The sequence below is a fragment of the Maylandia zebra genome, linkage group LG2 (assembly GCF_041146795.1).
Source record: "Maylandia zebra isolate NMK-2024a linkage group LG2, Mzebra_GT3a, whole genome shotgun sequence".
NCBI classification, from domain to species: Eukaryota; Metazoa; Chordata; class Actinopteri; order Cichliformes; family Cichlidae; genus Maylandia; species Maylandia zebra.
The window spans coordinates 17,881,257-17,897,675 of record NC_135168.1 but is presented as its reverse complement, the minus strand read 5'-3'; the positions used below and the strand labels follow the sequence as shown (position 1 = coordinate 17,897,675).

The 16,419-nt window shown below is 39.1% G+C and overlaps 1 protein-coding gene across 2 annotated transcripts; it reads left to right on the top strand.

Moving 5' to 3' along the window:
* The first annotated feature begins 1,508 nt into the window (after positions 1-1,508).
* On the top strand, positions 1,509-14,999 carry fgf24 (fibroblast growth factor 24). 2 transcript variants are annotated; one of them, XM_004553694.3, is made up of 5 exons: positions 1,509-2,266; positions 2,444-2,480; positions 6,937-7,105; positions 10,222-10,328; positions 12,019-14,999. In XM_004553694.3, the coding sequence occupies exons 1-5, from the start codon at positions 2,235-2,237 to the stop codon at positions 12,295-12,297; spliced, it is 624 nt and encodes a 207-aa protein (XP_004553751.1). In that variant the 5' UTR covers positions 1,509-2,234; the 3' UTR covers positions 12,298-14,999. The 2 variants fall into 2 exon arrangements, with proteins under 2 accessions (XP_004553751.1, XP_004553750.1); XM_004553693.3 differs by having other exon boundaries at positions 1,511-2,266; positions 6,937-7,114.
* The last annotated feature ends 1,420 nt before the right edge of the window (positions 15,000-16,419 follow it).

The following is a 16,419-nucleotide window of genomic DNA, read 5'->3' as shown; positions in this document are numbered from 1 at the left end:
CTTATTCCCATACTTGTAACACTGATGAAATGATAAAAGTCCCCTAAAAAAGGGGGCCTTCCCTTTTTCCAAGAGCCAGGAAAGGTTTTCTCCTTCTTGTGCTTCACAGGTGGCCACATCCAAGCCTCTTGCTCCCACCCCTTAGTTGTGGAGTTACAGTCATGCTCCGAGAGGTTTGTCGCAAACATGTGCTTAAGAGGCGATGAGTGATTCCACAATGCTGGCTGTATCACATTCAGTGTGATAATTGCTGTTTATCATCCTGCCTTTAAATCAATTGTCAGGTGCATTTACATTTGACCTTCAGAGAAATCAATGAGCAGCAGCTATTGTTTGCTCACACAATCTGAAAGCCCTTCATTTCTAAGGAAGTAATCAAATTATCTTTTAGGATAATTACTATTTGCTCATTTTTTGGTGATTTCCCTCCCTAAGGCAGACAAGACTAAATTAGTCATGCTTTAAATTACATTGTACATCAGGTGTGTTAAAGGGATTTGTACAGTGCACTGAGGTTGACAGGATCAAGGAGTCTTGTTAGGCAGAGAGCCATAAATCACTGGATAAACCCACATTATCCATGCACTTGCAGGAAAGATACAGGCTTTTAAAAACTCATAAACACAATATATTTTAAATTAAAGTGATAGATACTTTCCTGACTTTTTTCTGCTAGCAGAAATTATAAGCTCGAGTTCTTAGTTAAACACTCATTTTCAATTCCCACTGAACTAGCTGCAGGGAACCCTTTGAAATTCCCAGCATGGGGAGTTATGTATGTGATCATTTAGAATCATTTTGAATATCAATGGGAGAAGAATCCCGAGGACCCAGTTTTAATGGGACAATAAGGGCCAGCCACAAAGGTTTTCTCTTTTTTTTAAGGCAGCATGCAGAGATGGACTCACTTTACTGCTACCAGCTCTGAAGTAAGCTACTCCCAACCACATTCACACCTCTCTCTCATTTAAATTCAGGGTAAGTTATAGCACATTACTGAAAAAATTCGAGACAACCTGCATTTGAATGCTGTCTGGGAGAGCCAGGCCAATACACAAACCATTCGCTGTTTAAAACGCACAAATAACTTTAGGGACAAATAGTTTCTGTAACACTTAGAACGCCTAATTTCAGCTAACAACAATAATAATAATAATAATAATAATAAATACAAAACCACTGAATCGACTTGTTTTTTTTTTCAATTAAATACATAGAGTGCATATTAGATTGTCGGATTGGGTTATCTTTGTTTATGTGAGAATACACATTCAGTCCTAAAAGTTCTAAAAAACAAAATTAATTAATAAAAAAAAAAGTCCAAATCTAAACTAAATTTAAAAAAAAAAAAGCACCTAATCTCTGTGTTCAAGTTCTTTGCGCAACGCTTCGCCCACCAAGCAGAAAAAACCCTCTCCAAGATGATGGTCTCTCCAAGATTACCCTATCAGGTGCTAACCGCTGACATGTTTCCACCCACCAACAACAAAAAAGCCTCTCTGTGCCCAAATCTCAAGCCGCAGACGCACAAACACCACTGACAGGCACTGCTGCGCCATCCTCAGCTCCCGAACCTCTCCAGGGATCCGCTCCTGTTGCTACCGCTGCGATTGCTCAGCACTTCTTTTTTTTTTTTTAAATATAAATTGAGCTCGGGAAAGTTTGTCCTCCCATATTAAACAACTTCGTTTTGGTGGACTGCTCTTTTATTTATCGCCACTTTCTTTTTTTACTCTTGCACTTGGTAGCGTAAAATGATCCATGCAAGGTGTAGAAATCCAGCACAGGTACGGACGGAGATGAGAAGCATGTGATCTCTGGAGCAACAACCTTCGGTTTGTGGGGTAACTTAGCTGTTGGTGCGCAAAACTGAAGGATACTTTTTAGAGAGGTTTTGGAGAGGTCGAATACTGACTTCCATTCTTGACACAGACTTGCGGAGACGGGTTTTTTTTTTTCGGGAAGTGAAGGAGACTGAGCAGAGAAGAAATAATCTTCTGGATAATTTCATCCAACAAGGAAGCACCCAATGTTGCACTCCGTAACTCTGCCGCTGGTGTCCCGTCATCTGCCCTTACACTGGGATCCAGTCTCCTACTTACCCCCGGAGCTGTGTGCGTAAAATACGCACAGGGGAGCGAAACGGAGCGAGAGAGGGGGGCGATTTCGCCAACCTTTCCTGGGGCTAAATCAGTGGAAGCAGGTGTATTTCAGCTGTATTTCTGCAAGTCAAGATGTCTCTCCTGCCTTCGAGGTTCATATACCTGTAAGTCTTCCACCTCTCCGTTTGCTTTTGCACACAAACTCATGCATTCTTACCAATAGAAGTCGCCAAACGCTTCATATTTTTGGATTGCTGTCATCCAGGTAGGCAGCGTTTATTTTTCACGTAATTGCCTGTGTGATTAACTCCCGTCTTCCCTTCTCTCTCCTCTCCACTTAGGTGTTTACATTTTCTGGTGTTCTATTTCCAACTGCAGGTATGTTTTATTACTTTTTGTGTGTATGTGTTTGTATGTCCCTGTGCAGCTTTTTGATGTAACTGTTGATTAAATCACGGTTATAGTTTAATTTCACGACGGTCTTTGCCACGCAGGACAGGAAATTCATGTGCTTTAATTCTGTTCATTTCAATACTAATTGGTTAGAATGATGAGGAAAAAAGTGACAAATTTTGGGTCTACTGCGTGCCACAGTAAAAAAAAAACAACAACAACAACAACACCAAAAAAATAAACAAAAACTTAGTCGCACAGTAAACCACAAAAAACCCGTGAAATATCATTTATGTGATTTAAATACTTGTCACGAGTATTACAGTAATGCATAATTAATGTATATTCAAAATGTTCATTATTCATTCAAATCAGTACAATTATCCGGGCTACACCTTAATTAAAACCCGATGTTTGCAATTTGACATTCAAGTAGCAGTTTCGATATTTTACAGCAGAATTGTGTAAAAAAATATTGCGATCCCTGGGGTTAACAGTTGTTCTTTGAACAGATGGCTCTTTTGGCGCTCAGCTTTTATTAGTTGCGCGTCTCACTTTGAACAGTAATGATTTGCAGGCACCCACTCAGCTAATTGATTGCGCGCCGTGATTCACATAGGATGCAGTCAGCACACTCCTTCTCTCATAAAACTATCTGATGGGTTTGTTGGTATGACGTGTCCGACCATAATATTGCACACACAGTTGTTTCATATTAATTTCTCGGTGTTATTGTGATCTACGACATTTAATAAAAACAGGATACCCTGCCTTAAAAGGTACCGGTATCTCATCCGTTTTTTAACAAACAGCTCTTAAAAAGTTGGCAACGTTTTAGTGTTTATGTAATTACATCTTTTAAAAGTTACTACATTTCTTTCTTTCTTTTAATTGAAAAATAAAAACTATACCAAGAATAAGGAATAAAAGGAGTGTTTGTTTGTAAACTATAAACAATATATTTTATTGGTTACAGTTACTGCTGCTAGGATCACATTGTCCCAACCTGAAAACCATCAGCTTTTAGAGTAATAGGTAAATTTCCTAGGGACAAAATGTAAACCAACCTGAAATTAGAAATTGCAATCTTAAAACTGTGTAATCAGATTATTTCAACAGAAATGGCACAAACACAGTTGATGAAAAAAGTTGACCCCTCTTCACTTGACCCAACATTTTTGGTTATTATTTTTTTAATGTGAACTTCATGCTTGTTGTGATTTAAAGTTCGTCAGATGATAGCTACAGGTAAACAGAGGATGTTCATGGCTTCAGTGGTTTCAGCCTAATCATTTATCTTAGAAAAATGCAGGGACATGCCTTTATCCTCCACTCCTTCTCAGTGCTCCTCGGTATGGCTTAATGGCTCTTGCATGTCATGCTGTGGTTGTGACTTTATGAGGTAAAACAAAAGAAGCAACCGCACTTGGAAGTTAACTTTGAATACACTGCCAATGTCTGTCGGAATGTTTTTCTGTATGTGAGTGTGTGTGACCCCATCTGTATGTATGTATGTATGAATGTGTGTGTGTGTGTGTGTGTGTGGGGGGGGGAGCAGATAGCAAGGTGTATCTTAGATGACTGCGACAACTTCACTTCCTCAGTGGAACTGAGTGCCAGACTTTTGAAGTTTCAACCATATCCGTTTTCGTGTTGTCTTTGAAGAAAGGAGACAGAGTGATTTAAAAAAAAAAAAAAAAAAAGCTGTTGTCGCTAGCGTTCACCTCAGCCATGTGCTTAGGCTTGCCTTTCCCTTGACATGAAATGCAACTGTCTACCAAACACACCTTTATGTTTGTTTAGAGATGGGGAGATTTGGGATAAATCCCTCAGCAGCCCAGTTAGGCTATGTTTTGTTGTGCGTTCATTTTTTTTTCTTGTTCTTCAGCTTTGAGTTTCATATTAAGAAAGAACATTGACAACAGATGATGTTAATGTTCAGCTTTTAAACACTGTTGTACTTATTCTACGATAAGCAAGTTTGCTGGAACCATTGGACACATGCTTACTTTTACACTGTTATGCATTAGTCACTGGTAATCCAGCCCCTAAGACTCTATTTAACTAACTTCTTCACCTGAAATGGTGACACTTTTCTCCCCCGTCAGTTTCTTTAACTGCTGTATCTGAAATACCCACTCAACTGTTGATATTTATCATTTTTTTAAGACACATACTGTGTAGAACAACAGACACTGAAACTTTCACGACTCACAAATGTAAAATGACAACTCTTTCTCTAGAATTTCCATTTGTTTGGTCAGTTTTAATGTGCAAATATAAAAGGATATTTCCAGCCAGTAAGCAGACTCCTCTCTTACATCTTTGTAAGATCAACAAAGGCTTCAATCAGTGCCTTAATCAGCTTACAAAGATAAGCAGTTTCATCTCTGATAATCTATATCTCTTGTCAAGGAACGGCAAAGGGTTTTTCTGGAATACTCTTACCCTCCTAAGAGACCCTCTCTAAATCCACCCATCTCCATGGGACCTTCGACAAAGTCTGACACTGACAGTATTTTTCACAAGAACTGATTAGCCAGAAACAAGTCTTTTTGTTTGGATTAGTATGTTAAGTAAAACATAAGCTGTGATGGAGGTTAAGAGTTCGAGATGTGTTAGCATGGTGTGGTATCCTAGTACGAAGATAACAACCACTGCAGCTCTGAAGAATCAAGGTTAAACCTGAATTGACCCCAACAAACCCCAAATCTGCTTTGCAGTACAAGCCTCTGGTGGTCCAGGTTGGGTTTAGGATTGTGAGTATTGAAGACCAGGGAATGTTTAGTTTTCAGAGTTTTCCAGAGGGTTCTTCTTGTGATTTATTTTGATTTCATATTGTGTTATGTGCAGAAAAATCGAAATATATTCTAGGGCAGTGTGTAACATCATTGTTCTGTATTGTATCATGAAGGTTGTGTACTTCTTTGAAGTAATTGGGGAAAAGATACTATAGAATATTCTTATAGGGGGATAGTCAATCTGTGACTAGAGACAAAAAAGCCATCACATGCCAAATTTGAGTAAGCGAGTACATTTGATTTGATTATCTTCACCGTCTTATTTTCCACACTGTCTGATGCCAAAAATAATATCATTCGTGTTTCCTAAATGTCAACAGACACAGAGGATATGTCACCGTTGTAGACCAAATATGCCATAACAAGCAAGCATATCTTTCATATTTCAAAGGCTCTTTGAAACATGACCAAGAAGTGCTACTTAATCTGCACCTCATGACCTTTTTGGCAATTTAAAATGTTTACAGATGAGTTGGTGCTCAAACGTGTCTTTTAGTTTGGTTTATTGAGGTTAAACTGTAAAGCCGGGCTTCTTCAGTAGAACCCATGTTCGTGGACAACATCCGTGGTGCACGACTCATACGACATGTTTCAGCAGAGCGTTGTCGGAAGCCTCTTCAGAATTGCACCCAGTTTTGCGAAATTGTTTACTTTTTCCTCTCTGATTTTAAGGATTTGTTCGGTAGAGGCCATAATTTCCAATCAAGTTTGCTACATGTCAGTCATTTCACTAGAATAACAAGGACTTGGGGTATGTAATGTGTATATAATTAGCCACCTGAGAACAGCCACATAAAAAGCCATTACTGTGCAATTACGACACCATACAGCTGGGGAAATGGGATTTTGGCGTGAACTTAGATTCCAGGGCTTCTGAAAGTATACGTTTCCTCTTCCACGTGTTGAGTCACAGTCGTTTTACTGAGCTGCCACTGAATTCTGCAATTTCCTCTATTTTCATGTCAAGTCTAAATTTATTCCTAAACAGCTGACCAGTGAGTTTTGAGAAGCAGGTTTCAATGCGATTTTTACAAAAATTCCTCCCACAAGAGAACTTTTATGGTTTGAGGTGCCTCTTTCCATCTTGTCCTCCGCCTGCTGCATTTCCTAATTTATGGACTTTACTTTGCCTGCAGGCAGATATTTGTTTGATGATAGTGCAACAGGTCTGGATGCTTCAGGTGTATAATTGCTAGTGGCTTGCTTGCTTGTGGAAATGGAATACAGGTTTCTCAGTATTGCCCAGGGCACAGAATATATACTCTGTCAATATAAACCAACACTCAGTTTTCACTGTATGGTTTGCTCTTGCTCTGTGCAATTTTTACTCAAACCGTGACTTCATTAACATGTCTCGTAACATAGTTAGCAGCTTGTAAATGCATTGCATATAAAATGTGTCAGTTAAAAGCAAGGAGCAAAACACTAAAAAGCCACAGCACAATTTCCAGGTTGTTATATGAGTTTTTAAAACCCTGGGGCAATTTTTTTTTTCTTTTTACACCAGGCCCATAAAATGAGCAGTGCACATTACTATCAATACCTGTGCTACGATGATCTCTCACCATCTGTCTCTCCTCCTCTCTGTTTCTTCATCTACTGTCCCTCTCTCTGTTTCCTCCTGTCTCACATCTGTGCAGGAATCGCAGCAGCGCTCTGCTGATTTCAGGTTTTACATCGAAAACCACACCAGAAACCCAGATGACCTGAGCCGGAAGCAAGTCCGGATCTATCAACTCTACAGCAGAACCACTGGCAAACACGTCCAGATCTTGGGAAAGAAAGTCAACGCCAATGGAGATGATGGGGGCAAGTATGGTATGGGAGAACTCCTGTGCATCTCACTTGACATTTAGCTAGGCTGTTATAATAGGATGAGAAATTACCTGCCAGCCAGAGCTTTTCTATCTCCACCAGCCACTTTGGCTGTTTACTACTCATTGTTTGTCGGTGGTTTTCCGTGCTCTGTGTTTGGCTGGCTCAAGAGAGGATGGTGACTTTTCAAAGCCACCAACTACAGGTTGGGGTGGATGAATACATACTGAAATTGCTGACTTTGCTGTTGATGTTTACTGCAGGATTTGGGTATCTGGGGCAAGTCTGTTTTTATCCTGTTGGAGTCATATGTCAGCAGTGTTATGCTTTTTGGGGGGGTCTAATACAGACCAAGACTTGTTGGTATCTGATGGTAAAAATATTGTTTTCTTTTGGTTTCTGAGTTGTAAAATATAGTTTTTTGCCCTCTAAGGATTCAGTCTCAACTTGGTTACTGTGAACTTCCATCATGCAAACTGGGGAAATCTCACATTTGCATTACAAGAAATCAAATTTATATACACGGTTTCGGAAAGCCAGGAGAGTTTTGTTCAGCCAAGCAGTGTAAAAGTGCTCACCTGAAAATGTTAAGCATTAAGTCTGAAGATGTCAAAATACGTTTGGCAGATTGACCCAGTAATTATCATTGTTGTTATGTAATTAGTAGTATTTCAGATAAATCTTAGGCTTTTATCATCTTTTTAAAGTGTTCTCTGTCTTTTCTTTCTTTCTTTTTTCTTTTTTTTTCACGTGCACTTTGCTATTTTGGTTTAAAACGAGTATGGCGAATGACTAAATCGATGGTCAGTATAGCACCCTTTTGAAGTAGTAGTCCAAACGCAAAGCAGTGGGGCTTATGTTGTGCTTCCCTGCAGATATTTTGCTCATAACAGCTGACTCACGGCTCTAAAATTGCTGGTCTTGAATGCCTTTGAGTGAGTGTGTTCAGTCACAGATGCGCCGAGGCGAAGTTTCCTCACTGCTTGTTAGAGCTTGAGTGGAAGCAGATCCAATTTTTCCCATGAGGCTTTGCCAATTCCACCCTCCACCCCTCCTCCCATCCCCCCCACCTCCTCCTCCCCATCCAGCTGCAGTACCTGGCACCTGTGAACTCCTTTGCAGCAATAATGCTCAGTGAGATAACTCTCCTTACTCTAATTCATGCATAGTGTCTGCAGCTTCACATACAGGGACCAAAATACGCTGCTGAAGAAATATAATATATTGCTAATATACTCCTAAGTAGGTATCTCTCCAGTTAACATCACTGGTATTATAAATCTTCTTAGGTATTAATGTAGCGTATTCATTACTTTTAGGAGACCAGACCAGTCATTTTCCAGAACAGTCCATTGTAAGTGATGTCTGCCAAGAGTGATGGCGGGTCATTGCAAAGGCTTTTAAATTGATAAAAGCTGCAATCTTTGATTAATGCTGACTTTTTCAGCTTTTTGAACAGGTGGCCTTTTGCTGAGGTCAAAATATGGCAGCAACCTGTATTATTCATATGGAAGCAAGGCAGAAAAAGTGCAGCATACCTCAGAAGCGAAGGGGTTCATGGCTCACAGTTCTGCCTGTGTGTCTCTTTAACTTTAGAAAGTAGACGTTTGGCAAGTTTGTCTGTAACTTTTGTCATATTTTTTCATTTTCTTTTGATCTTCTGACTTCTGCTCCGTTAAATAAAATACACCCTTTTCATGTTTTAGACCTTTTTTTGTTTATCCATAAAAAACTGGGAAGCATTGAGGAGTCCTACACTCACAAGGCTGCTGTGAGATTATTGAAGCACCCGGTTCATACATTCAGCAATTTTTAAGGTTGTGGATTATGGAGATTAGGGGTATTCAAGTGCTTACAGTGTAAATAAAAGCACCACATTCCCTCCTTTGTCAACTCAGTGCCACTTGTTAGAGGTATTGACAACAGTGAGATTCCTCCAAGTGTTTGCATTTCACTGTAACTATGACTCAAGGATCTAATTACGTTTATTGATGCCTTAAGCTGCCAAACTCTTCTTTTATAAAGATCAAACCATTAGTGTTTTCCCAGAAAAACTCAAGATAGGGGTTGGAACTCGGTCACAGACAAAGAACAACTTACAGTAAGGAGGGAAATATTGTTTTATCTGATGTTCTCAGTCTCCAGCATAACTGAGGTTGAATTTTTGGGTCTTTTTGTAAAAGTAGCTCACAATGAAAAGGCCAAGGTGTGGTTAAAGATTTCCTAAATTTGCATTCATGGCAGTAGTTTCTTTCAGAATATTATTTTATTTGTGTGAAAACCAATGTTGTTGGGCTGTCTTTTCTTTTTTAAGGATGTCCCTGCATATCTATTCGACGATAAAACCAAGTCCGATGTGCTATTCTTTAGATCCCAAGTAAGACGTACAAACAAATCTTTTGCAAATGAAGAATGAATAACTATTTCTTCCCTCACCTTTAAGACAGATTACCTACCACTTTTCTCCCAAGGTTGGATTTAGGGGGGGTGGAGAGTTATTTCTGCCCCCGAGCCTATCCCGTCCCCTTCGACTATTCTTTCTCTCCTCCCTTGAGTGCTACTGAATGGCTCTGTGTGTTAAACAAATGGATCATCTTAACTTTTTGATTGAGTGAGCACAGACTAAAGGGAACTTGAAACCTAATCTGGAGGGGCACATAACCGCTCCACAAATGTTTGGCAGATCTCTTTACTGGTCAGAGGGTGAGCAGAGACAAAGGTGACCTCGCAGGGGTTAACACTGGGGTGGCGGAGTGGGCACGGAAAACTAAAAAGGCTACCGAGATAGGTTTTTAAAGTGGACTACTGAAGTGACAGTGGCATTGTTTTTCTGATGTGTATCATACAAGGAATTTTTAAATAATGTTCTACTTGAATTGAAATATTTTAACTGCATTTAGTCAAGAAAATCATCATTTAGCTAATGATCACAATACTGTGTCCTTTTGTTTGTGTTTCTTTAACTAAAAAATAACAAAAGAAGTTAACCATGATTAAAACTTGTATTCTTACAGAATCAACTAAATGTGTTTGACTCCTTAAGGTATGTGTGCTACAAGACATATACATGGCATTAATTGGATGTGTTTTTCTTTTCTTTTCATTTGCAGCTCTCCTTATTGTTGAGACAGAAACCTTTGGGAGCCACGTCCGAATAAAAGGAAAAGAGAGCGAACATTACATTTGCATGAATGAGAAGGGCAAAATAGTTGGAATGGTGAGTACATTTTGATTTTCACTATGGTAATATTCAATGAATACTGATATTTTAAAGCGTGCACTTAATCCATGCTGAATCAAACGCAGCCTAGGATCTGCTTTCTCCTGCTGTTTTTCTACACCCTAACAAAACCTCTTTGATAACTCACAGCCATTCTTCCATTACGTAATCGGCCTACTCCTTTGACACTCGATCAGTCAATTACAGTCTGCAATCACCAAAATGCATTGAGAGACTAATAGTCACTTAGGAGGAATACCATTGCAATTATATCACTTAGTCGCACCAGGTGGCCACAAGTGCAGGATGACTGCATGTGGCTCGGCAGATGACCATTTCAGTGTGAAAAAAGCTAACATTTGAAACTGTAACATTTTTTAGAGCGCATGTGCTGTTTCTCTAATAAATCATGTTCTTAGCATTGGTGCGACTGGATTATTTCACTCAAGTTTTCCCTCGCTGCGGTCGTCTGCTAGAACTAAATTATGTTCCCATCAAGATTTCTAAACTGTCTTTAACCCAAATGCCAGAATTTGCCATGTTAGTGTTCATTTTCCTGGCCTCTGATTTGTCTGAAACCCAGTGATGTATTGATTTTGTGTCTGTCAATATTTTACTATTTTTAACGCTAAACCTATCAAGAAAGTGTTAATGAGTTGAGCCAAGAGCCATTTCCTGTAGACTTCTATGAGAATCAGAGAGGTGCAACCAGAGGAGTGCCCCCTCCTGGCCTACAGAGATTATGCAGGTTGAAGGCACTTCGGCTGACTTTAATTTTAAGACCATCTTTTATGAACGTTATATGGTGTGAGAGCTTCCTGTGTGTCATCCTATACATAGCCATATGTAGTGTACTTGTATACCTATGCTATAGAACTGGGAGATAGCTAGCTTAACTTTGCATAAAAGCTAGATGCAACGGGATATAGCTAGCATAACTGAATTACAAGCTAAGAAATCCATCCAACTGCAAGACGTCACTGCTCTAAAAAGTTGTCCGTCCCATAATATTCTGTAAAGCCAGATATTTAATTTTATCTGCCACTGCACCACTTTGTTTTGTTTTGTATAGATTAACTAAATGTGAGCTTTAGAGAAACTGTTAGATTTTTTTTCCGTATTATCTTTGGAATTTATATAGAACCTTTCTAAGCAGCAAGGAAGCTCAAATAAAAAGATTTTCTACAATTATTTAAAGAGTTCAATTTTCTCAACTAGCGAGAGTGCATTAGTGGTAAAAATGGGAATGAGTCAAGTAACAGTTAATATGTTTACGCTTACCTAACATTAACTCTCACATCACAGGGAGAACTTTTTTTTACCTCACAAAAAGTTGATTCTGTTAAACGTAACCTTTTCAGTGGGTGAAACTCATCCAAACTCATTCAAGTGACTTCTTCACTCTCAGTTGACTGCAGGTTTCCCCGACCCTATAAACAGTACATTTGCATAATGACTGAAACTAGCACCGCTGATTAACAATTGTATTTTCAGCTGTGACTGAAACCCTTTTTGATCTGTGAGTACGTTATAACCATGTGACGGGAAAACTTAGATTGCAACACAAAATCACTCCAAACTGAAAAAGAGGAGAAAATGAGGTAGACTATTCAAAGGCCACACTACTATATTAATAATTAGTGTCAGATGATAACTTCCTCTGCATTCTTGTTCTTTTTTCTTTCAGCCTGATGGAAGGAAGCAGGAGTGTGTCTTTATCGAGGAATTCCTGGAGAACAACTACACGGCTCTCGTCTCTGCCAAGTACAAAGGATGGTACCTCGGATTCAATCGGAAAGGGCGGCCTAAGAAAGGCTCGCGGACCACGCAACGACAACAGGAAGTCCACTTTATGAAACGCCAGCCGAAGGGCAAGGTGAACCCAGTGCAGGAGTTTCGCTTCACCACAGTAACTAAGCGGACACGAAGGGCTCGGCGGTTAAAATCCAACGCAAAGAGGAACTGACAGGACTAATGGGACAGCTCTAGTTTTCCTCGTGGAGGAAAAAAACTGTACCTGAAAATCTCAAGATTCTTAAAAGAAGACTTCTTTTCTGTAAAAGAAAGACTGACTAAAAGAACAAAAAATAAAGATTTTTTATTTTTGTATTTCAGGATGACTGAATATTTCCTAACTGTCGGATTCTTCTGGGTTGATGCCATTGAGCTAATGTTTCTGTCATGTTATTTATACTGGATAAACTAAAGGACCTCTGAGCGAATTCCTGTGATCGTGGCCCTCAGCTACATATGAACTGCAAGCTGAAGGCATGCTTTCTTTTTGACAAAAGCAGGAGCTGATGCAATGTTATAAAAATCAGCCAACTAGAGATTTATTGGAATACCTGTCGGTTTTTGTTTGTGTTGCCCCTGACAATGCGGATCCCATACTTTCCACTGGAATTAGAAACCATGGAGATGAAACGGAGAGAGGTGGCAGTTGCAGGTGACACTGTGCTGCCAGAATAACTGTGTAGCTTCGAGTGCAATATTTTACAGGTCTCTCTCTTTCTCGTCTTCTTTCTTTCCATGTGTGGCTCAGCTCCTAGAATGCGCGGAAGCCTCCAAGTACTGTGTGAGATTTCCATACAGCCTGAGATTCAGCTGAAACCCAACATGCTTTGACTAGTCAAGCGCCAAACGTGGCTTTTGTTCTGTTTAAAGACTGAAAAACCAACACAAAAATACAACAGCTGATGTGATACATAAATTCACACTGTCTTCCAACTTCATTGCATTTGAGTAGGGATCTTAATCCCTTTCATCTCCCCTCAGATTGCATCTTTTACAGCTCTTCTTTGCATGGGTTAGAGCTGTTCCACAACAAAAAGCTGCCTTAATTCTTTGAGTCGGAGCTACTGTCTGGGGGCTGATGATGACTTCCTCTACCTCCTTAATCTTTTGTTTATCTTCACCTACACGGTCTGCATTCGGTTGATTTCAGGAACCTTTCTGTTGACTCATTTTCTTTCTCTCTCTGTCTCTCCTTAATTCTCTCGCTGTTACAAAATCATCTTTTGACTGTGAGCTCATCTTCGCTCCTTTCACTCTCACTGGAAGACAGTCTCAAAGATGCTTTTGGGAAGGCTTAGCTTTATGCAGATTAGTCATCCATGGATAGGAATACTGTACATAATACACTCCACATCACCTCATGAACTCATATTTAACAATTAAACAATTTCCTCAAAAATCCAGATGACCAATACGTCAAGGATCCAGAGAATACTTTCAGCAGCATGGTAGTTTTATTTTGTTTTCAAATCTGAATCCTAAAGGGAAAAGTCTGCTTTTATAATTATTTTTTCTCACTGACAACAAACTCCAGCCTCTTATCACCCGTAGTATGTATTTACCTGCTGTCAGGCAGGTCTTTTGTATGAGTTGCTACTAACAACATGACACGTTTATGATTTTTTTTTTAAAAACAAATGTAAGCAAAAAATAATTTTATGACTATTATTAAGATATTTATTGCCTCTCTTTGTAAATAAAATGTGAGTTTTATTTGGCCTCTGTTAATAAAATGAGGAGTATATTTTAAAACAGACTTATTTTATGTCTTTATTGAACTCTGAAAACAGGTATAAATGTCTTTATAGCCTAATTTGAGACAGATTTTTGAGATGTGCATACTGACTATAACACTCCCTGAAAGTGAAATCACTCCAGGTAGGGTTTGGATGAATAGAGTACATTCCCTTCTCTGCATACTGCCAAGTTATGCATTTTTATATACAAACCCAAAGCGTGAGGACTGCTTTTAAGTGCAGTGATTTGAGAAAGGCCACTGAAATATTTCTGAAGTTTTCTTTATATCATTGTGTGTGGCAACTGGAGTTCAAGCACCTGGTGCTTTAAAAAACAGATTTTCTTTTTAACATTTAGGAAATGGTGGAATAAAGTTTCCCCACCAAGTTATTAAGGTTATAAATCAAGATTTGATGAATTTTTCAATCATAGCTAAAGTGAGTGGTGAGACAATTATAAATATTTTTGTCACAAGACTAAAGAACTTGATCAGGTATGAGACCCCAAACAATCTTTGAGTACTTGCAGTGCAGCCTACTTTGATTTAAATGCTTCGTCCTCCAAAGAGTAAGCATGAAGAGGTAAAAGATGGACAACTTTGCATCTGTTAAAAGCACTGAAAGAATGTGGGGAAAGCATGTCTTATAATGCTGTGTGCAGGAATGATGTTTACAGTAACCGTCAGACTGAAAGATGGCGGCTTTGAGGGGGAAAAAAATACTTTTGTTTAAATTCCTTGCAACGCTATCGGCCCCCCTCCCTTTCACTCCACTCTGGTAGTTGCCTCCAACACATCCAGAAGTTCCCCCATTCCGTCATGGGATTTTGAATGTCTGGCCTGCTGCTTTTAAAGGTGGAAACATAGTGCTTGAAGTGTGACCCTGTTATGTTCCATTAACATAATGGATCAGCACTGAAGATGGTGCTTGTCTTTGGGGGGATGGAAGGAGGTATCTGTAGGATTTTGAAGAATGTTTTATGCCCTTTATCTTGTCTTCATCTTCTTTAACTGTGTATTGTCACTTCTGTAGAGGAATGATGACTTTACTGAAAGGAATAGAAACATGCAGCCAGAGTACATACATTGTACAATGAAAAATTTCACGTGCCATAAATAAAAACATTTAATTCACTGCTTCCTGTTTAAATCGCCAAAGTTCTGTCCTGCCAGTCACTTACTGCAAAGATTTGTTACTCTAGAGGACTGGGAGTTAAAATCAGCCTGGTAGATGTTTGAGGAATTTAATCAATGCAACTTTTGAAACCCTGCAAATTCTATTCATACAAGCAACAAGTTTTTCTTTTTTTTTCCATTCTGCATACTTCAAACTTGACCAAGCACAGCCAAAGTGCATCTGGGTATATTGACATTTAAACGAGAGCCGATGGTTTCCAACATGGCAGCCCATTCGCAATAACGAGATGACATTTTTGCATAAGCCTCCCGCTAGGCTTTTCTCTGACTCAACCTTTGATCGTTGGAGGCTAGATGGTCTTGGAACTGGACCAATAACTTCAAAATGAAACATAGAATTCCCTTTTGCAAAGCCCAGCCCCTTTTCAAAGGAGGTGGAATCTTTAAATGCAGTCCTCCTTGCCAAGTAGTTTATATTCTATTATTAGAAAATCTCAGCACACTGAAAATGTGCACAATGGATACAGTATGACCAGAAAGCAGAGTCAACGTAGAGAAAAAACTTTGTGGTTCTGAATAAATTATACAAATTTTAGTGGAACAACCAAAAGTGGTCCGTTGGCCTTGAGATCAGCAACCACACACTTAACAATTAGCCCTGTCAACAGAAATTTTCTTCTATTTGAGACATGAAACAAGTTTTTTCTCGATGAATATTACTGAAATTGTCCCTCAAGGTCAGTGAAAAACAAAACTCTGAAGCCAAATAAAACACTTTTCAACCTATAATATACCTTGTGTCATTAAATGTAGTTTGACATCACGTCATTTACTGTCAAAACAGGACTGTTGCTACCGCCCATCTAACTCATGCTAAGCGCTAACCACACTTGACTGGACTGCCTTTGTGACTGTGAAATCCACAGGGGAAACCCTCTCTGTGATTCTCAAAGTATTTTTGAATACATGGCTGAGTTGTGTTTTTACAGGATTACAAATGTGCTTACTGTACATACAGTTTCTGGAAAGCCAGACCTCTTCTCTGTTCTCCTCATAACAACATGTGGCCAGCATGTTTTGAATAAGAAGGGTCAAAAATAAAGGTTAGTATGTATACTGTGTCAGCCTTATTATATTTTATTTCAAGTTCACATGAGGTGATTTTTAAAGTTAGCACAGTGGTTAAAGTCCCTATCCACATTTGTGGGAAATACACTAACCAACTTAAGTGAAAATTCTGTGTTTTTTAAATATTGTGTCAAAACTAAAGTGTGAAATATCAAAGCTTACCTGGCAGTTTTAATCCTACTGCATGTAATTGAGGGTTACGACATTATGTCACCAGTCACAGCATTTTAAAACTGCTAGCAGCATACTTGCATCTGGAACAGAATGTATTTCATTCCATCAAATGCATATGTA

Bases quoted from the DNA above. Each gene is read 5' to 3' on its own strand.
- fgf24 (XM_004553693.3), top strand. From the start codon at position 2,235: ATGTCTCTCCTGCCTTCGAGGTTCATATACCT. The intron at 2,481-6,936 runs GTATGTTTTATT...ACATCTGTGCAG, and splicing joins TGTTCTATTTCCAACTGCAG to GAATCGCAGCAGCGCTCTGC. The intron at 10,329-12,018 runs GTGAGTACATTT...TTTTTCTTTCAG, and splicing joins AGGGCAAAATAGTTGGAATG to CCTGATGGAAGGAAGCAGGA.